Below are 22,570 nucleotides of genomic sequence, written 5' to 3'. Positions count from 1 at the left end.
CTGCCTGGCAAACATGTAAATATTGTTGCCATTCTTATTAAAGATCCTCAACTTTGTAACCTCTCACTCTCTACTGTGTGTGTGAGAGAGACCAAGTGCCCTTATGCGGGCCTTCTGTGCTCTTCAGCGAATGGTTTTGACACATCCCATGGAATGCATGGTCCAGAGCCAACATTGTCAATTTTCCTCTTTGGCCTCCTCAAGAGACAAAAGAGAGCGAGAAAGTAAGAGAGGAAGGGAAGGAGAGAGAAAGAAAGTACTTGGAATGCTAATGACAACCATGTGGGACTCTTGGAAATATGCTGTTGCTAATGTCAAAGCATAACGTATGTCAACATGGAGCAGAGCTTCTCGTTTGCTTTGACAAGGCTTTGTACAAAAAACAGAGAATTGAACATTGCAGTATTAATAATCTCTATATTAATGTTTTCTTTTACCTCAGTCTTTTAAAGCATGTGGAATACTCTCGGGCAGATGGTGTTGTGACAGGCCAGGGGCCAGACATTTTTGGAATGCTGCAGGGTTGCTATGGCTACCTGTTCTTTAAGACCCAACAAATAAGAGTGGAGAATGTATTATGGTGGACCCTAAATCTCAGTAATGCATGAAAGAAAATGTTTTTACACGAGAAGACATTTGGCAAAGCAGGCAGCATGTATCAATGAGACAGAATACACTGAATGCTGGTTCTGTTTTCACTCCTGCAGTGCCAAGACGGTTTATGTTTATGATGTGCTGGTTTAGGCGCTCAGTCTTGCTTTTATCTGGCAAAACCATACTATATCCTTTATGTCATGTTTTGTAATGTCTGAAACTGGTAGTAAACTTCTGCTTAAAAGCAATAACAATACTTTACTAGGGTAACGAAAGGAAATTAAGTAGGGCACAACCAGTTTGATCTGATATTGTTCTACAAATTAAGTTAATTCATGGTATTTCTTATCTTCCATGCTATTGACAAGAAAGGCAAATACCATTTGAGTTAAAAATAGTGCAAATGTTATATTTCTGAGAAATTTGGAAATGTTTAGTGTCTAATTAAAAGCAATTGGATTTTTCTATTTGATTAAGACTCATTCAAGTGTTTATAGTACTGTTTGTAGCAAAGTTTAAAAGTTAATTTGAAAGATTCTGGGACATTTACAGTAAACCTCTCTCCACACTACACCATTATGACACTTTTGATTTTTGCTGAAAGAGTGAAGTAAGATTTAACTGCTAGGATAAAGACATTATGAAAGCTTCAAAAGTAGCAGACAAACAATGTCTCTTTTCTAGATTAAAGGGTTAGCTCACCCATAAATTTAAATTCTGTCATTATTTATTCACCCTCATGTTGTTCCAATCAGATATGAATTTCCTTCCTACATGGAACTCAAAATGAGAAGTTAGGCAGAATGTTAGTCTCACTTTTATTGCATGTTTTCCATAAAAATGAAAGTGAATAGTGACTCATGCTGTTAGTTTTTAACATTCTGCCTAAAATCTCCTTTTATGTTTCACGGAAGAAAGACATATGGTTTTGGGACCAATCATGAGGGTGAGTAAATGATGACAGAATTTTCATTTATTTTTAGGGGACCAACCCCTTACCATAGACAGCCTTTTTTTTAATCTATTTTAAACAGCATGATTTTTCTGAATATCTGTCCATTATAATTCTTTAATTGCAATTTTTAACAATTTTTTGTTTGTTTGTTTGTTTCCCTATAGTGAAAGCATGTTCTTCATTGTACTGAACTACAAATTCCAATAGTTATGGTCAATCTGGCCCTTTTATTAGTAGGCAACTTCCAGGTGCACAACAGGAGTATATGACCTAAGAAGGCCATGAGAGTGGAGTGCTGCTGTCTGCAGTGATGGGGAGCATCTGATGCTCATTTTTCCTCATCACTGCCACCATAAATCCAACATCATGTCTTTTCACTGCTAAACCAACTTGCACAAGCAGTTCATATACAGTATTTAGGCTGCTACATAGTCAAGGGCCAAATGGCCCTGTGCCTATTGACCTACCAACCCCTTAGTCAACTCTTTTTATTTTCTTTCTTTTTTATTTTTATTTTTATTTTATTTTTGGCCTTGTGCCACTTTATTGATAGGGACAGTTAGAAAGGAAACAGGAAATGATAAGGAGAATAGCTGAGCATAGGATTGGGAAATTACATGATCTAGACTTCAACTCATGTTGGCTGCATGAGTGCCACTACATGTGTCAGAGCACGTGCACTTGCACTAACTGCTATGCCACAGCTCCAGCACAATTTTCCTTCTTTTTTTTTTTAGGAGAATTCACCTTTGGTTTACCCTTACTGTCAGTCCACCCAATATTTCCATTCTACTTTTTTGCTGCAAAGAAACAAATACCCAGTCTGCTTGGCCTTTCGTTCTTTTCTGAGGTGTCTCTGCTCTCCTTGTCTCTGGATTCAGAGCTGATCAGCGTATTTGTTGTTCCCACCGTGACAGATCAATGTTGAAGGCAAGATGCTACATCAGAACTGTAGCTACCCAAGCTACAAGAGATGAACACTTTTGGAGAATATCATTGGCTTTCGGCGTCATAAATGGCATGTTTTTTGGTCGCTGTGTCAAGCAAAAAGTAGTTGAACTTTCGCATCTTGAGATCCCTGCATTTTATTGTGCTTTGTCCAGCTGTCATGAACGTGTCCTATGTGACCGGCTCATTCTGTGGCTGCTTGTGAGGTTTGTTGATGAACGCTGACTGCCCCCTGCAGACATGGCTCGTAAAAACATGAAGTTACATGTACTTCAAGCTTGAATTGCTTTTATTCCCAGCAAATTTGTGTGATTTAGTTATGTGATTTAGTTGTGTGATTTAATTTTGACACATTAATAAAAAGGTTTTCTAGTGATGTGGGCAGGTGGGCTTCATTTTATCTATGATTGGGAAGGTTAATGTTATTAAAATGAATTGTATTCCAAAATTCAACTACCTGCTACAATCTCTCCCTATAGATGTCCCCTTTTCTTATTTCAAGCAATTTGATTGCATAGCAAATTCCTTCATTTGGAATGGTAAACGTCCAAGATTACACTTCAGTAAGTTACATAGGCTGATTGAAAAAGGTGGGCTAGGCCTACCCAAGATTTTGTTTTATTATTATGCATTCAGTCTCAGACATTTGGCTCATTTGTTGCTTCCACCTGAGAGAGCCCCTCCCTGGTTTTGTATTGAACAGGAAGTTCTTGCCCCTATTTCGCCATTCCAAAGCCTTTCTATCAAACTAACCGGAGAAGTTAAGTTACACCCCGTTATCTCGCATTTGCACGCGGTATGGACAAAAGTGTCCAGAGTGTTTAATTCAGACATCTATTTAAATGTTGCTTCTAGCATATGGCTGAATCCCAAATTATGTATTAATAAGTCCCCTTTCTGCTGAACAGAGTGGATTGTGAGGGAGGTTAATACGCTCGGTGACCTATATGAGAGTGGAGTGTTGAGATCCTTTGAAAATATGGTTCAACATTTTGGGATTCCCAGGTCTCAATTCTTCAGGTATTTACAGCTGTGTCACCTGCTCTGTACTATTTCTATGTAACATACATCCCCCTAGAGTGGCGGATACTCTTGGAGTGGTGATTACTGCTTTTGGAAAAGGTCATGAGGCATCAGTGTGTTACTCCCTGCTAATTCAGAGTCTGGGGGACGGAGCTTCAACTTCTCTCAAGAGATTATGGGAGAAAGATTTAAACTTGGTATTGGAGGAGGGAGTGTGGGCAAGGATTCTAAAAAACATAAAGTCTACATCTAGACATGCAAGGGTGCGCCTTATGCAATTCAAGATTTTACATCGATTCTATTGGACCCCCTCTAGATTGTATAGGCTTGGTCTTAAAGACACACCCACCTGCTGGCAATGCCAATCAGATGATGGGGACACAACCCATGTTTTTTGGTGGTGTGTTAAGATCCAAGATTTTTGGTTGAGGGTTTTATGTGTGACATATTGGACACTCAAATTCCATTTTGCCCCAGACTCTGTATTTTAGGCGATGGGGCGGTCATTAACATAGGGGATAAATACATAAAAAATTGGGTCCTAGCCAGTGTTATGATCGGCAGACAGATCATTCTTAGGGGATGGAAGTCGGCTGGAACGGCCTCATTTCAGGGATGGTGCACAGAGATGGGCAGGGTGGCGGCATTCGAAGAAATGTCATATAGAAGGCTGGGAAACTTGGATTTATTTAATAAAATTGGGGCAGATATTTGGCATTTTTAATGCTAGTTTTAAATGTGTGTGATTATTTTATATATACATATATATATATTATTATTATTATTATTATTATTTATTTTTTTAACACAGGGATATTTGTTGAGGGTTAGGGTGGGGTTGCGGATTGGGAGGGGGAAAGGGAATAATGGGGGTTAAAAGTTGATTCGGTGTATATATGTTTGCTTTTCCGTTTCATTTGTCTGAGTCAATAAAAAGTGTTAATCGGAAAATAGCTGAGCTACTGTTACGTTGCTACTTTCAGTTAGTAACTCTCCAGCACTGCCCATTATTACTATTAAAGAAAACATGGTATTGATATTAGTACCTATATAATTCAGGTCATCACAGCTCTGTTACCATTTCAAATACTCCTACACATTGCTCAATCCCTTCTGATTCACCTAGTATGGCTCGTACCCAGGCCCATTCCATTCGGAACTACCACAATACAGCACATTGCACAGTTCTACACATCCATTCCAGCTGGAAAGACAATTTTTGGCAGATTCAAAGCGTAACTGCATGGAAAATCCTAAACTGCCCCAAATTAAAGTATAGAACCTCTGCTCCTGCTTCTCCATTTCCTGTAATGGCTCCCTAAATAATGTCAAGTAGATCACCTGTTTTTCATTTGTTTGAAACCCACGGTAGAACTGTCTGTTGAGAAAGTGAAGATTAATTGCAATGAATAACAATAATCCCAGTTTGAGCTGGCTTCTATCTCATCTCTGACAAATCATGCGCAAGTCTATGCAGAGGAATGTGACTAGATCTATAAAAGATTAAGAGGCGAGTATTTTGCATACCTTCAGATGAATTGTACCACAATAACGCAAAAACAAACACTGTATTATCCAGAACTACATACTTGTCATTTCTACTGTGTTTGTTTGAGATAAACCCAGAGTAGTGCCCTGTTCGACTGTTTTTAATTGCTATGACTTGGACAACTGAAAGTACTACAAACAGATTATTGCTGCCTTATTTTCTTATTTACTTTTGGCCTGTTTTATGTCAGTGTCTTGCCCTGTTTTTTGTTTCTTCACTTCAAAAGAATGATTTGAGAGTGGAGATTGGTGATAATCTTTGAAAGGCACAGATGTTTTTATCGTCCTTCACGTACTTTTTCAAAGTTTGTGTTTTATTACCCTTCTCATCCTTGCCGGATGAGCTGCATGCATTTCCTGTGATATGCTGTTGGTCATGCCCTTCACATTCCACCCATAATTCCCACGCTATGGCTCATAATGCACACCATCACTCAAAACACATATTTGTGCCAGCCTCCACTAAACATTTGTATTGTTCTTGAACTGATGTGTTTATGATTGTACTGATGTTTTGAACAGCTTGCATTGTTGTACAGAGGATGTAACAATGTTCTTGCTCCCTTTCAGGGGAACTATGCTGCCATGCAAAGCCAAAATGCAGTAACTACACTGTTAAACGTGGTAACCTGAAATTATTACCTTAAGGATCTTTTTCTAACCTTTTGTAGTCAGATTGATTTAGTCATGTTAATATATACTTGGTTGAAATGTTACCACATTTTTAGGTTACCAACCTAACAAAAGAGTGTTTTTAAAGTGTGCACATATTTTTGTTTGAGTAATGACCAAAATCTGGATGAATTTGCCTCAAGATTCAGAGAAAACACAGAACCCACATTTAGCTGAACAATACAAAAATAAAAAAATAATAAAACTGGCTTTGTAGGGCCGTATGGCAAAAACAAAGCACACTGACATTTGAAGATCAAAGGGATAGTTACCACCCCCACCCCCCCCTCCCCACCCCCCACCCCAAAAAAAAACTCTGTCATCATTTACTTACCCTCATGTCATCCCAGATGTGTATGACTTGCTTTCTTCAGCTGAACACAAAGAGTTTTTGAAGAATATCTCAGCTCTGTATGTCCTCACAATGCATGGATTTGGTCACCAGAATTGAAATTCCAAAAAGCACATAAAGGCAGCGTAAAAGTAATCCATATGACTCCAGTGATTTAATCAGTGTCTTCTGAAATGATATGATAGGTGTGGGTGAGAAACAGATAAATATTTAAAAGTCCTTTTTTTTACTATAAATCAAACTTCCTGCCCTGTAGGTGGCGATATGCACAAAGAATGTAAATCACCAAAAGTAAAGAAGAATAATATGAAAGTGAAAATGGAGATTGATAGTAAAAAATGACATAAATATTTATCTGTTTCTCACCCACATTTATCATATCGCTTCTGAAGACATGGATTTAACCACTAGAGTATGGATTACTTTTACGCTGCCTTTATGTGCGGTTGGAGCTTCAAAGGTCTGGTCACCATTTACTTACATTGAAAGGACCAACAGAGCTGAAATATTCTTCTAAAAATCTTGGTCTGAGTTCATCAGGAGAAAGAAAGTTCTGCACATCTGGGATGGCATGAGGGTGAGTAAATGATGAGAGAATTTTCCTTTTTTGATGAACTATACCTTTAAGGACATGTTTGAAGGATCTGATTTCTCTCAAACCTACACTCAAAAAAAGTTTAACCTTAAAAAATGTGCTTCATGTGGTAAAACCTATATTATCTAAATGATCTCTGTCTTGCAACCTAGAAAACTTTCAAGGAAATCTCTTTCTTACATTTCTTTCACTACAAGTTTAATGACCCTTTCAGTTCCTCAAGTAATCGCTGTTATATAATGGCACACTGAAGTCAGTATCAACCTTCATAAAATGTCTTAAATTTGTGTTGCTCCTCTAATGAAGTGTAACAGGATAGACGGAGAACAAGCCGCTGCCACGCTGGCTACATGTAAACAGAGCCTTTGCTCACATAACGTCCTCTGGGTGAGTTCTCAATTAATGTTTTGGCAACAATTCAGACACACATATACAATATAATACACACTCATACAATGAGACTGGATTAAGTGTCATGTTCAGAATTTGACCAGATGAGAAATCAGAAAGCTTATAAACTCAGTTTATATACTTTAGTTATGGGTGATCAGATTGTATCAGTCCATGTTGGTATGATTCCACGCATCATTATATGGGGCTTGACTTGAGTTATTTTCAGCTAAAATGACTTGTATTTAAGGACATTTTCCCACAGTGGTAAAAGTAGCCATCTTGTAAGGCTTCAACACAATGACTCTTTTTTTCAGTTTGACAAGAACCCTATTTTAAGTTCACTCAAATGACATAGTTACTCAGAAATAAAGCACCTGATGTGCATTTTAGTGTTCTTGTATCTTGTGTTCTTTGTCTAAGTACAAACAAATTATGGAGTTAACTGCTAAAGTTTTATGAAAGGCAACTCTAGTTTTATTAAAGTGTTTTTTGTTCTTACAAGAGGCATACACACCTACACTGTTTGCTATTATCTTATCAGCACGCAAGTGAAGTGCCATTATGTAAAGATAACAAGATGGCTCATGAAGTTTCTTACACTATTATGACCAATACAATCACTTGTAAACATCTCTCTCTCTCTCTGTCTGTATGGAGTCCATGCCAGCTCGAGTGCATGCTGTCACTGAAACAAAAGAGGGACATACCAAATATTAAGAGATTCTCAAATTTATGTAAATTTTTCAAAACAGCTTTCACTCAAATTAATATGCTGGTAATATAATTTGTAATAAACTTTTTTTTTTATTATTCAATTAAAAAGATAGCATGCAGAATCATTTTAACATTTATATCTATTTCTCTTTTCTCCACCACCTTGGTGGGCAAAACCACTGAGTGTGAGCTACATTATGTGCTGGATCAACATTAGCAGGGGCAGCTATTTGCTCAGGGGCACACGACCGGTTAAAGCAGCGACTCTCCTGAATAAGCTGCATTCTCCTGATCCAGTGGGAAGCTATTTAGGTGATTAGAACCAACTCCATCTGTAATTATGTCATATCGCCTGTCACTTTTTATGTCCATGTACTGACTACAAACCCTAATGATCTAATGAGCATTGCTTTTGCAATCCCCATCTGATCCCTGTTTGATTTTGTGGAGTAATTCCTAATTTTCCAGAAAAATAAGAATACTGACCTGTTTGAGGTCTGAACATGTGTAGTGCTGCTTGTTTCACATTTATGACTCAGAAGTATTTGCTGGAAGTGACAGCAAGTCATAAGAACGATTTGAGCGTGAGGAATGCTGTATATGAGGCTAATTATGTCTAATGACACTGATAAGAGTTTTTAAAGAATGTGAGTACAAAGGATGCCATTCATACGACAAATAATTCCACCATAAGACCACAATAAACTGTCATTAAAGGTTTTGTGATTTCTTTTACACAAATCTTGGGCAAAATTAACAATAGATCTAATTTTACTGATGTATTTGGATCTTCTTGGAACACTGGATCTTTTAAAACAGGTGGACATTAGAGTACAGTGCACTGATAGCAATTGTGACTTGTATAAACATTAATTGTTGTGGGTTTAGTGCCCATGTAACCAGTGCAGTGCATGGGTGACATGAAGGGACAGGTGTCTATTCATTTCTTGATAACACCCAACAGACACAGAAAAAAAACAACAACAAAAAAAAAACTCTGTACACACTCTCCTTACCTAATCATTCCTAAGTGTAGCATTGTAATGCATCTTTTGCTACCTACAGGGTAACAAAAAAATAAATAAATAAATAAATAAATAGTGACAAATAAATAGTAATAAATACTTTTTTTCTACTTTGGCAACAAAATCTCAATGTTCTCTCTTTGCACTGTCAAACAAACAAGTGATAGCCACTGCTGAAGCATTTTACCAATTAGAAATTAAAATAATTAATTCTGATTCAAGTAATGGCCAGCATCGTCCAATCACTGCCAACCATGTTAAAATAAAATTAAATGTAATAAATTCTGTATCTATGTACGATTACCATTGTCCCATGTCTGCCAACCATATTGAGTGGTCCAAACCTCATCTGCAGCCTAAGCCTGAACTTTTGGTTGGATATTAAAAGTGAATGCACTTAGCTGCATAGGAAAGCTATAGGATGCTCCCTTGCTCCCTATTTAGTGAATGACTTGCTCTCTGTCTTCACTGGTCTCAGAACAATTCGACATGCACCTCATTTTCATCCTAACTCCACATAAAGCCTCTGAAAGCAACATTTTTCAGGTTTTGGATGAACCCATTGATTCTTAGTGTTAAAATGCACACTAAATATAGGATTTCTAAAGGGAAAATATAGCGCTAAAGTACACAATAGTGGTCATTTTGCTTAACAGAGTGCCATTTTGTGATAAATCGCTCAAATTTTAAAACGGCATGTCGGATGAAACTAGCGAGTCTAGTCCTTTGACTTAAACAGGTTTCAGTGTAAAAACATAATTAGGTTTCTTACCAGATGTAGTTTTGTTGGCATTTCTCCTAAAGACAAGCTCCGCTGTGATCGGTGCCATGTTGTTTTGTCACATGACTTTGTGCGTCAAATGTTTAACTTTTTAATGACAGCCCAGAGTGTCCTGAACTGAGATCAGTCGGTTGAAATTAAATGAAATGATACATATTGTATAGCGAAGACAAAACACACAGTCCATGCAGAAAGACGCGGGGTCGCACAAGCTACTCATAACTTAAAGTAGTCAAACTACAGTCCAGCTACCTTTAAATAAATAACAGAAGTTCAGATTGCAGAATTAAATAATATCACAGGATCAATATTTAATAAGGGCTTTATAGTCAGACCTGAGAGATGCTGACTATAAAGTAAAAAAACTAGAAACACTCTATTTCATATAATGGAGTTGAAATGCAAGCTTATGCGATAGTTCTGTCAGAGAACTCGTAGTAAGCATAAGTCATCCTTTTACTAAAATCAGGCATCTCATCTAATCACGATCCAGCCTCTGCCTTGTGAACTTAGCACAGCAGTCCCTCATCGCTCGTTATGGCATGTTTCTTTTACCCATTCCCTGCTTTAATTTCCCAGCACTACATATGAAAGCAGTTTGATTACTCCCTCGCCGCCATTGCTGCATTTGCAATACACTGTGACAAATGTAGCATTGTGAAAACATCTGAGCTACTGTCACGCTACTGAAAAATGTGGTTAAGTTAGTGTCGCTACTTTTAGTTTGTTACTTCCCAACACTGATACAGACAATATTTCATTTTTAGTTGTCTCAGTTCCCAGTGTGTGAGTACAGTGAATTATGACTGAGATTAATTAAGCACTTTGCTTTCTCACAAAGTATTGTGAATGCTTTGTGTTATATTTGTGTCAATGTGTTTAAACAGAATGTGTTCACAACATATTCTAAAGAATGTTGCAAGGAGTTTTCTTTGAAGAAATGTAATATGTTTACTCATATCAAGGATTGTTTTGATACAGTTTTGCTCTTTATATCTAGAAAGAAACTGGCCTGGAGCAGTGGAGGTCCATAAACAACTTAGTCCATTGTGTCTTGTCTCAGTAGGCCATGCTTCAATCGCCTCTTAAATCACAAATGTGCCATGAAAATATGCCAGGCCATTTGCAACCAATAAAGGCATAACTGTGATGAGAACAGAGCATCCTCTCTAGTCCCCTATACCAAGTGCCTGCTTTGGACGTTCCAGATAACCGCAACTGATCCCTGTTGTGCTGAGTTTCATTCTGTCTGTATTTTCTCCAATCAGTTGTTATCCTTTCTCAGCGCTCAAGTCTTGTGATTCCTCTAAAAAAAAGGCCCACATGGCAGTTTATTAGTGAAAGGTCTAAGACATCAAGACAAAGGCTAAAGGAATGGAGATATTCTGGTTTGGTTTGGGCCACCAAAGGGGCTGTTGATAAAAAACAGAAAGAGAGAGCACTTTGATTGAGAGGCGTTACATAGAAGTTCATGCTACTAGGAGATGCTTTCATGTTTTACACTTGCTTCCAGGAATGATTTGAGGAAGGCTCAGATTTTCTTAGATTTGTAGAGACTTGCCAATGACTGCTTCCTTCATTCACACCTGCAATCAAGTAGTCACATTTCTACCATACGTCTGTTTCCCATTGAGTCAATGTCTGAAACTTAGCCGGAAATACCCTGCTATCAGTCAATTCAAGAGGGGAATGCGAGTGCTGGATTGCTCAATATCATAACATGGGTGCAAATGAAGTTTTCCTTGTTATTCCAAGTTACCCTGCACTTCATAGAATCTATGGTGCTTGATTGCAATGTATAGCTCAGCTGAACTGATTAAACATTCCTGCCAGCTCCCTCTGTGGAATTCCACCCTTTTCTCATTCATAATGGAACCTGAAGATTCATATAACCACAGGGCAAGTGAGAAAAGTTACCACCCTGTCTTCTATGGTTATTGCAGGGAGTTACCTCCTCGTTTACTTTTGACAACTTGTTTTGGACTATTGAAATATGGAGGGGAAAAAAATCACAACTTAAAATGGTGGACCAGAACGATAGCAAATCTGGATTTTCCTATTTTGTATTTTTTATTCACATTTTGATGTCACAGGTGATTTGTGGGGTGTCAGATTGCACCTCAGCTGCACACGTGTTTTTTATTTGTGAAACCATTCAATCGAATAAAGGGTGCCAAAAGTGAAAGAAACTGAAGTAATTGATACAGAAGATAGCTTGAATATGCTTAAACACACAAAGGTTGATCTTCTATCTCTGGTTATTTGTATTCTGTTTCTTGTGTCAACATGTCTGCATACCTTTCAGCTTGGGTCACACCTTCTGACGCAAGTTATTTTCTCTATTAACATGACATCACTGATCAGCGTCTCTATAGTGATACATTAATGTGTCCAACACGTTAACCCCGGTGGACGCAAGCCGAACTGCTGCAGTCTCTCTCTCTCTCTCTCTCTCTCTCTCTCTCTCTCTCTCTCTTCACTTTTGATCCCTGAGTTCACACATCCCGATCATTCCAGGCGCGCTCAGTTATTTATGAGAGCACGCGCCGATCAGCTCACAACCCAACGAGACCTGAACGCGCACACACGCTAATAAACCATATACAGACGATACTGGATTATAAATGCCACTGACAGAAACTGTGTGGAATGAAAGTATTGGCTGGTAAGTTTGTTGTCAGTTTTTTGTTCTCGAGACGTGAATTGTAATGGGTAATATGAGCGAATAATACTTGCTTTTTCAAGAAAACTACAAAATGAAACTTTAAATGTAAGGCAGATCTATCTATCTATCTATCTATCTATCTATGCCTATGGCACATTTGTGGCATTTTGGTTGAATTTAGTCTAGCCTACTTATTATATTTTAATTTATTAAATATCTATATCTTATTATTAGTTTTGTATTATTTCGTATTATTTATGTATTTATTATTGAAGCTTTTATTCATATTAGTTGTTCAAGATTAGCATGCTTTTTTCCTGCCTTATTTCTACTAGATGCTATATATGTCTATGCCACTTTACCTACTTGATGGAAAAAAAATAATACAGCATTGAAAAAAACTTTAGAATGTAATATATTAATTTATAAATACATGTATTTTAAAAAAAAAAACATTTTTTATATATAAATATGTATTAATTTTTTTCATCAAGTCAGGAAAAGTGGCATAGAGCTCTAAGAGCGGGTCTCAAAGCTCAAGCCCAGTCCCTCGAGCCCTTTTGTTATGGACAGCATGCCAAATACGTTTCCTTTATGCGCTCCAGGACTATATGAACTATAATGTGAACATGTGAAATATATATCAAATATCTTTATTTACTGTTGATTTAAACATCCTAATCCTTTGGTGATTTGGTGATCCGTCTGTTGTCCTGCAGGTCCAGTTCAAATAATAAACTCTCGTATTCATCAAATAAAATGAGAGGTGAGGAAGCATCTGGCACTGTCCTGCACAGACTGATCCAAGAGCAGCTTCGCTATGGAAACCCCACAGATGCCCACACACTCCTCGCCATCCAGCAGCAGGCCCTGCGACGAGGAGGATGTGTTGGAGGAGGCATTGGAGGTGCTAGTTCTTCGCAGTCCTCATCTGAGAGCCTCAGCCAGGAGGAGCCCTATTCTCCTCAGCTCTCTGCCCGTCAAGAGCCCCAGGGTCAGGAGCACCAGGTGGACTACCAGCACTCTGAGAATTACACAACATACCCCCACCATGGCGAGGAGCTGCCCACCTATGAACAAGCCAAGGCACAGTCCCAGTATCTGGCCTCCCAGTGGTGCCAGCCCCACAGGGGCTGCTCACTACAGGACAGTGTAACCAATCAGAAGCCCTGTGATGAAGAGGATAGCTGGGACGCAAAGCGAGGCCATGCACGGTCACTCAGTGAGCGGCTTCTGCAGCTTTCTTTGGAGCACAACACTGGCAAATCTTCTGCCGTTGGCTCCTCCTACAGTTACCCCCAGATACAGGAATGTCATGCAAACCAGCACTTTGCACATAGCCAGCAAGGCTTGGAGTACAATAAGCAGGGTCCTTATACTGAGTACCCATTTCCTGTACAGCCACAAGGATTCATGCTAAGACAAACACCAGAATATGATCAATGCTACAGACCACCACCCCCTTTCCATTCCCAGCACAACAGGTAAAGAGCCTTGAAAATTTACCTTTACAAATAAACCACAGCACAACTTTACACAAGTTATTATAGTGTGATTTAGTTAAACGTTTTACTCATTTTGTAAATGCAGTTTTGATGTACTTTATTTGATATATCATTATGACTAACTTTCTGTTAGTTGATATGAGTATGCAAAATGGGACATACTGATGCACTTAGTCATCAGACTATATGAAACCTTGATAGTGTGCTTATAAGGTTTAAGTGAATCAGTTTATAATCTAAAATAATGATTTTTACCTTGTGCCACTTCAGAAATGTGCCATCTACACAGTCACCAGAAGTTTGTCATATACTCTCCACATCACCCCCTGCTGGCAGGGAGGTTTCAGCTTGCAGTCACATACAACTGGATATGCTCATGAAAGAAAATAAGAGGTTGAGACAAGAGCTGGAGGGACACTCTGAGAACTCCCTCAAAATTCAGAAGGTATAAGCACATTGATTTTGACAACGGAATGTACTATTTGAGAAAAAAAACAAAAAACATAAATGACGTTTTCAGCTGTCACAGTGACTCTTAAATTTGAAGAAGCACTTAAGAGGAATTTTTGTACTTACAAAATTATTTTAGGTCTCATTTCAGTGGTTTGGAGGCATTGAGCTAGACCCAACTGTGTCACCAGATCTCTGGATGAGATATGGGTCATCCATTACTGTTTTGTTGTCACATCTGTAGATTATATATTTAGGGATTACAGTAATGAATGGAGACAGATTGTTTACAGTAGGTTTAAATGTAAAAAAAACAAAACAAAAAAAAAAAAAAACACTGCGTTTCTCTGAATCACATCAAATATTTGGACACCAGTTTGAGTGTTGACAACCATCAAATGACTTCAGGTCATACGATATAAAGCCAACCAATAAACAGACCAGGATTACTTGCAGGATTATTTCATATCTTTTTATTTCACTTCGGCTCAGCTCCAAAAAAGCAATGAAATGTTTCCAGTGGATTACATCAGTGCAGCATAGCTCTCACTCACTCTGAAAAAATGATATTTACACAGGTTTGAGCACTAACCCATCAGGCAACTGCCTTCCTTGTGTAAACATGCCTGGGAAGATGGAGTCATGGTTAATGCCTTCCTGGGCTTTCCATATTGCCTCCTGAACATCATCTCTGTTCTCCGTTCTGCTCCTTATAACCAGGAATATTCCTCTATGATTTTATTGTCCCTTTTGAAGGTCCTTAGAATAAGTAGTTTAGACAGTCATTGTTAGAATGACACCACTGAAGTTATATATTTGTATTTAATTATCTCTTGCTTATTCTTCTCCTAGCTGGAACAAGAGATCCAGAGGATCTCAGAGGCCTATGACACTCTGATGCAGGGCTGTGCTAAAAGAGAAGCCCTGGAGCAAGCGCTGAGAAACAAGCTGATGAGTGAGATCAAAAGGTTGCAGCATTCAAACATTCAAGCGGCAAAGGAAGTTGAAGCTGCTGACCAGAACCAGCACATTATTGTCAAGCTTCTTCTGCAGAGTAAGTTCACGGACACAACCATATGGCTGTAAACCTCATTACTGTCTCAAGGTCAACCTTCACATGCTCTGGATTGTGTTGCAACGCCGGACCCGTATTAAAGCGTGTTGGTCAAAGAATAGATTAAAACAGTGTCAAGCTCAATTTCAGCCTGGGCCACATCAGGGTTTATTTGTGCCCTCAAAATGCCCTTTGAAAATGTGGCACCAGCACCTGCTTTGGTAGCACCCATGCAAATAATATTACATGTTATGTGCGTTGAAATGCACATTTGACAGTACAGCATTGATTTTGAGGTTGGGATGCAGATGAAAATTCTGATATTTACAACATTAACATCTGTGGGAAAAAAATGAAAGCCTAATTTTTATATGGCTAAATTGAAATATTTTGACAGTGTGAATAAGTTGGGTCTTTACAGATTCCTTTCATCAGGCTCCTACTAATTAAATACTGCCATGTCTTGGAATTTCTGAAGACAAAACAACTTACATTTTCCTATAATCAGAGAACATTACAAGAGTACAGATTTGACACCATTATGGTCCATTATTATGAAAATGCACCATAGTTCTTCCATAGTATCCATTGTTTTAACAATGATATTTGAAGGGGGGCCTGGGTAGCTCAGCAAGCAAAGACGCTGACTACCACCCCTGGAGTCATGAGTTCGAATCCAGGGCATGCTGAGTGACTCCAGCCAGGTCTCTTAAGCAACCAAATTGGCCCAGTTGCTAGGGAGGGTAGAGTCACATGGGGCAACCCCCTCATGGTCGCTATAATGTTGTTTTCACTCTCGGTGGGGCACGTGGTGTGTTGTGCGTGGATGCTGTGGAGAATAGCGTGAAGCCTCCACACGTGCTATGTCTCCGCGGTAACGCACTCAACAAGCCATGTGATAAGATGCGCGGATTGACTGTCTCAGACACGGAGGTAACTGAGTTTCGTCCTCTGCCACCCAGATTGAGGCGAGTCACTACGCCACCATGAGGACTTAGAGCGCATTGGGAATTGGGCATTACAAATTGGGGAGAACATTTTTTTATATTTGTAATAGTTCATGGTAACCACAGGTAAAACCATGCATGGCTCCTCACTACCATGGTTAGTAACTATTGTTTCTATATAAAGAACTATGGCATTTTTGTAATGAAAACACAGCAGTCTAAATATATTTAGAAAGGTTTTCTGCCACAACTACCATAGGTAATACAGTACAGTTGGTGTTACTGCAGTAAATCCATGGTAAAGTTCTGTAAGCATTGAGATCTGAGAATTGAAAAGCCTTTTAATTTATGTTTTTTCTGTTTTCTTTGTCAGTGCCATCTAGAATGTGGGGGCTGTTTGTTTTAAACTAGTTTCATCACAGAGACATAAGAGTTTTGCAACAGACAATTCTTAACCGCATTCAAACAGGTTTCTCGATCCCCGCCACGCATCTCACTGGTTCGCAGGTGCAATTAAAATGGTCTGTTGTTTGGTTGAGAATAGTCCGCAAATTACCGCACCTGCTCTGCCCTCGTGCTGCTATGATTAAGCCGTGTTGATAATTGACCCGTGTAGCGCTGTTTCATTCTGTTTTTGAAGCAAGCAAAATGCACTCCAAAACATACAGATGACAGGGGAAGGCTCATTTATATTCTCGAGGAAAGCGTTAACTGATTGTTCAGTGAAACGTTGCGACCCCCTGTGTGTGGTGTGGTCCCTTTCGCAGTGTAGAAAGCACACAGCTGACTGGGGCTAGTCAAGAATATTAAATAAACCATGATAAATCCCAGCAGCGCCACTTCAAAATGCATATAGGAGAAACACTGATATGTGACCTTAGCTATATACTGTAAGACAAAATGCCTGTGGACTTTTAACCACTGCCAGACATTGTCACTGATCATCTGCTCTCCATTGACAATTAATGAAGTATTCTTCTCAGCTTCACCTTGAAATTGGGAAGAGGTGTGGACGATGATGAGTTTTTCAATGTTTGTTGGGAACAGGCTGAACAATGTGGAGCTCTGAGATGTGGGTCAAAGGGAGAGTGGGCTGCTGTTTCTCCTTCCTTCTGCATTCCTTAACCGCTTGCATAAATGAGGCGCTCTGGACTTTGCCATTGAATTCCTCTTGTTATGAGCAGGAAGTCAATGGGGAATAGTACTCGAGAAGACCAGCATAAACATTCCATCAGCCTCTTTCTCACCTCCTCACAAATGCATCTGTGTTATAATTGTGCATTATGGCTTATTATATATTTTTACATAACAGTTAGTTCCGGTTCTCTAATATGATGCAACAAGCAGCGTTCCAAAAGTCCTGATATTTCTTATTAAAGCACTGGAAAGTTTCACTGTGATTGACTGTGTTTGTGGCATTCCAGACCGTCCAGACAAGGCTTCTTTGCTCAGCGATCAATTTTTAATTATGTTTGACGTCTTTTGGAACTATTTTAATTGGCAGACTAAAAATAAACAAAATAACTTATCACATGAGCAAGAGTGCTGTTGTACTAAATATCAGTACGGCTGTTCTTTGGCCACAGACACAAGGCTGAAATCAAAGCTGTGTTGATATTAAATACAACAGCATTGCATTTATACTACAAGAACTTAACACAGAGTAACTTATACAGTATCTACTATAACTTATGTATCTATCAACACTCATGTGGTACTGCTTAAAATACAATGTTGTGTGATTACAAACTGAGCTTTTCAGCGTACTAAGTGACGTGACTGTATTTGGCCCGTAGGCACCACAAACTGTGTTTCTTTGGCTCTCTGAGCATCTAACCTGCTCATATGGGTTTCATTTACAAGCACAATCTAAATTCCCTCTGTGTTTTTCTCGTTCTATCTCTGACAGATGAAGAGCAGCAGCTGCAGTGTGCACGTCTGGAGCAGGAGGTGCAGCATCTGCAAAGCGAAGCAGAGAAGCAGGTGCGCAGAAGTGAGGCCCTGGAGACCATGTTGCAGTCCACACAGACACGCAGCCAGCAGCTGTGGACTGAGCTGCAACGGAAGAGTGCATATGTGGAGAAGGTTGAGCGTCTACAAGGGGCTTTGGCTCAACTCCAAGCAGCTTGTGAGAAGAGAGAAAGGTTGGAAATTCGCCTGCGGACACGGCTTGAACAGGAACTGCGCAGTCTCCGGAATCATCAGGTACAAAGACAACACAAACTACACTACTCAAAAAGGATGCTTTAACTGCAGAGAAAAACAACTTAAACCAGCAGTACATCAAACGATCTCAAAACTGGTTTGTTTTTCTTGTCCACAGAGACAACTTCAACCAGTCAGTGGAGCGTCCCATATGAGTATGTCCACACTGCAGGAGCTTCTGCGGGAGAAAGAAGAGTGCATCCTGTCCCTGGAGGCTGACAAGACATGCTGGGAGCAGAAATACTTGGAGGAGAAGACTATGAGAGAGTTTGCCATGGATGCTGCCGCCACCGCTGCAGCACAGAGGTAAAATACTAAATCAGTGTCAAGCTTTTCAGAATATATAGTTAGTTGACACTTATCATGTCCATGGACTTTCATTTTATTAACTTCAAGAATTTAGGTAAAAATGTATTTGAATGTATAAGGGAAAGTATATATCTCACACTTTTTTACACTTATTGTATAACTTACTTTAACTAGTTCAATTAAAATGGATCTGTGATAAATGAATTTTTAAAAGTACAAATATTCCATATTAATATTAGGTCATAAAAGCTGCATGTATGATAATTATAAAACAGCCAAATGCTATCTAAAATAGTTTTAGATGGGGTATAGCTTGCTTCACCACATTTTTGAGCCAGTTTCTAATAATTTTTTCTCCCTAAACTTCACAGAGACACCACCATCATCAACCATTCACCCTGCAATTCCTCCAACATCAGTGTCATTGAAAAGCTCCCATCATCTGAGTACAGGAACCAGGAGGTAGAGAACAGGTAGGAGATCCACCCACATTCCATCTAACTAATCAGTAGATTTCAATTCAGATTTTGTTTGCTCACACTGCTATTGTGCACACTTTGTTTTTATAACCATTTTGGATCAATGTTTTCAGGATCCATGCTCTATACGCCCAGATCCTGGAGAAGGACAAAGTGATTGAAGTCCTAAAGAAGAGGCTGCAACAGGAGCAGGAGAAGGGAGAATCAGGACTCCTCCGCCCAGCCACTTCTGTGCCCTCAATCAGCACCTTACATCCAACTGCAACATACAATGGCCAGGGCAAAGGTCAGTTTCTGAATGTTAACTTAATTTACTAATAATATAAATATGGACGTTTGTAAAGCATTGGGATTCAATAATGACATAGCTGAGGGTCTTTTCCAGGGAAGAGTCATTCAGATGACAAGACGGCTGGTATGTCACATTCCACACTTGCTCTGGTTGCTGCTCCTCGACAGTCTGAGCCAGTTCTTTCAGAGAAACAAGTGACAGATCAAGTCTCCAGCACAGAGCCTAGCCCCAGTAAGTACACAAACACTGAGCCATACACATGCACAACTATGTAGTTTTCCTTTCAGACAGTTGGGAGAGTACTCCTGGAAATATATTAAATTTAGCAGTGTGTGGTAGATATTTAAGGTGCAATATCTGCCTCCTGTATTTGATTTTCAGATGAATTTTTACATTTTTGAGTGCATATTTTTCTAACCATTTTCCCAACAACTTCAGTTGAATCAATTTATTAAAATAAATTCTCTAATTGAGCAGTTAGAATTATTAGGCTGTTACCAATAAAATGAAATCAACATCAACTCATATTTTATGTGATATTTATTTTCTTTACCTAGGTGTAGAATAGAATATTGAGAACTGTATCACATTACAATCAGATATTGCATTTTGTTGTCCCCCATATTTTGAATTTCACTTTTGGTGACATTTGTGCCCCGACCCCCCATTTCTGATCTACTTAACACCCTCTCTATGCTACATACCTGCGTTTGTTTGACAGATGCATTCTGGTTTAGTCTTATTGTGTTGTTAGCTGACCATTAGGTACCACTAATGGGGCTCCCCTGACTCTGTTGCATTCTCTCATTCTGTGACAACCGGCTCATTTTTTATGTTACTATTTTTCACAGATAACATGCCGCTACCACCTCCAGCTGTGGATCTGTTCAAGGGTCTGGATGATGTGGAGGCTGAAGCAGTAGAGATCTTCATATGATGAAGAGCAAACACTTGGAAAAATGCATGCCAGATGAACTGCTATGCAAAATACATGCATCTTATCTGTAAGAAAAGAAGATCTCAGAGAGATGGGGACTATATGACATCACTACTATATTGGAGTGAAGAATTCAGCTAAATAACAAAGCTGCTCAGAAGTCTCAAATGAACAAGGGAGCCGAGCTTTCCTCACACAATAAACTGAATGGACCATTTGTGCAGTCTGAGTGGAAAGTAAGAATGAAAAAAATGTTCATTCTTAAAGGTACATCTCCAGTGTGGCATGTTTTGATTTAGACGAATGAGGCTGCAGACTACATCACTTTGCTGCTGGTATCTACCTTTTCAGCATTTATAAGAATCCTGAACAGAAGGGGGGCACAAACTTTCAAATTGTCAACCTTTTGGGGACTACAGAAGACTGTTTAAGACCTCCTATCTGTCTATTGCTTACCTCTTTCCTCTGTAAAGAATTCACTAATCCATTGTCCCTCCTGTCAGCAGACCTGTGGTTACTTCACAACATTCCAGTTCCATTGATTTTCTCCTTGGGGCTTAGGCCCTCGTATGTACTTTTTCCACCCCTCCTTTATTAATTGTTCTAAATAGGAACATTTTTCTCATGTTTTTCTATTTATGGCTGCAACGCCCTTCAACAAAGTCATTCTTTTACATTGTACACAGCAGGAGAGGCCTTATTGCATTTATAGGAATGGCATGCTAAATACTGCCACATTAATGTGAGAGTCAAAACACTTTACAGGTATATAGAAGACTAAAAGAACTCTGTCAGAGAGAGTTTTTGTTACTATATTATCTATTTTGTTTTTGAACATGTATGCTCTTAAATGGTACCTTTGCTGGTCAAGGTGTCAGCGAAAGCATGCTTTGAACAGCTGCATACTGTCGTTTACAGTTACTCTGTTTCAAAGTAAATTGTTAATATATTGTGTAACATTATTTTGTGTTGTTGGAATATTATGCCGAGGTTGGATGCCAAAGAGCATTTCAGTAAAGTTGTGTGTTTAAAACACACGGCCAAGGGTTTACCTCTCCTATTTAATCCACGAAATATGTGAATGTTCTGAAACATTTCATGAATTTACAATAAAGCTATTAATATATATAAAACAGTCTCCACTGACATATGCATCTCTTTTGTCAAGCCACTGGAAAATGTCTGTTGGTTTTAGTGAGTAACACTTCTTCCCATTTTACACATTCTCCATCGTGTTATTTCAGCTCTGCTCTCACACATAGAGTCAGAGAAAGGTGAGTATTTATGACTGAATGCCAGCGATGAGCATTCCAACTCTCATATTTCACCAGAGAAAACCTCACACTATTGCCCTGAGGCTCACCTTTCATAGCATTTTCGACTCAGCTATCCTGAGGCATTCAGAGACAAATATTTTGCTTTTGAGAGAGAGAACAATGGATAACTCGCTCAAAGCTGACTTAATAACAATGACTAACGTCTTTAGAGTAGCCAGCCTCCTATGCTATCAGTTCTATTGTCACTAACAAGGTAAACATGATACTATTAGTGTAGTCACATGAAGGCTCTGACATGGTATTGATGTCACACTCTGTGTTTCCCAATTATGGGAGAAAGATATCTGTATTAGTTGTGCTTTTGCATTTTTTAACTAGCTAATCATTGTGACAGTCATCATTGGTATCTTAGACTCGCATGAGGAAGTTGTTTGTGGGTGATCTTACTGGCAGTCTGTTGTTCACATAGTAGCAAGGCATGTTGGTACTCAGCTGTGTGAAAACTAGGCAGCTCAAGTGTAAACCAATATGCGATATAATAAGACTGAAGGGGAGTAAAACATTAAGTATGTGTATGTTTGTGTACTTTTCTATACTATAACTATAAGGGCCAAATATCTGAATAAATAAGTCCATAGAAATATGCTAAAATCTCTTCAAACCGACATGGATGCTCCTCAAAAGTAAAAAGCTTAATTAATTGGTCAATTAAAAGTGTCAATTAAAATGCTTAATTGTACATAAACAATGTATCTGAAAGGGGTTGGGTTGATGTTAGGTATATAATAATACTTTATACTATTTTTTATTTTATTTTCTTTCCCTGTTTTTAAAAATAACATAAGCCAAA

At 38.8% G+C, this 22,570-nt stretch overlaps 1 protein-coding gene across 1 annotated transcript; it reads left to right on the top strand.

Moving 5' to 3' along the window:
• The first annotated feature begins 12,105 nt into the window (after nucleotides 1-12,105).
• Nucleotides 12,106-21,575, top strand: LOC127441301 (angiomotin-like 2a). Its single transcript, XM_051698533.1, has 10 exons — nucleotides 12,106-12,265; nucleotides 12,985-13,749; nucleotides 14,041-14,215; nucleotides 15,073-15,274; nucleotides 18,131-18,426; nucleotides 18,545-18,732; nucleotides 19,107-19,208; nucleotides 19,328-19,500; nucleotides 19,600-19,737; nucleotides 20,358-21,575. The coding sequence occupies exons 1-10, from the start codon at nucleotides 12,225-12,227 to the stop codon at nucleotides 20,441-20,443; spliced, it is 2,166 nt and encodes a 721-aa protein (XP_051554493.1). The 5' UTR covers nucleotides 12,106-12,224; the 3' UTR covers nucleotides 20,444-21,575.
• The last annotated feature ends 995 nt before the right edge of the window (nucleotides 21,576-22,570 follow it).

Source organism: Myxocyprinus asiaticus, chromosome 5, assembly GCF_019703515.2.
Source record: "Myxocyprinus asiaticus isolate MX2 ecotype Aquarium Trade chromosome 5, UBuf_Myxa_2, whole genome shotgun sequence".
Classification (NCBI taxonomy): domain Eukaryota; kingdom Metazoa; phylum Chordata; class Actinopteri; order Cypriniformes; family Catostomidae; genus Myxocyprinus; species Myxocyprinus asiaticus.
The sequence above is the reverse complement of the archived record's forward strand: the minus strand, read 5'-3'. Positions and strand labels throughout refer to the sequence as shown.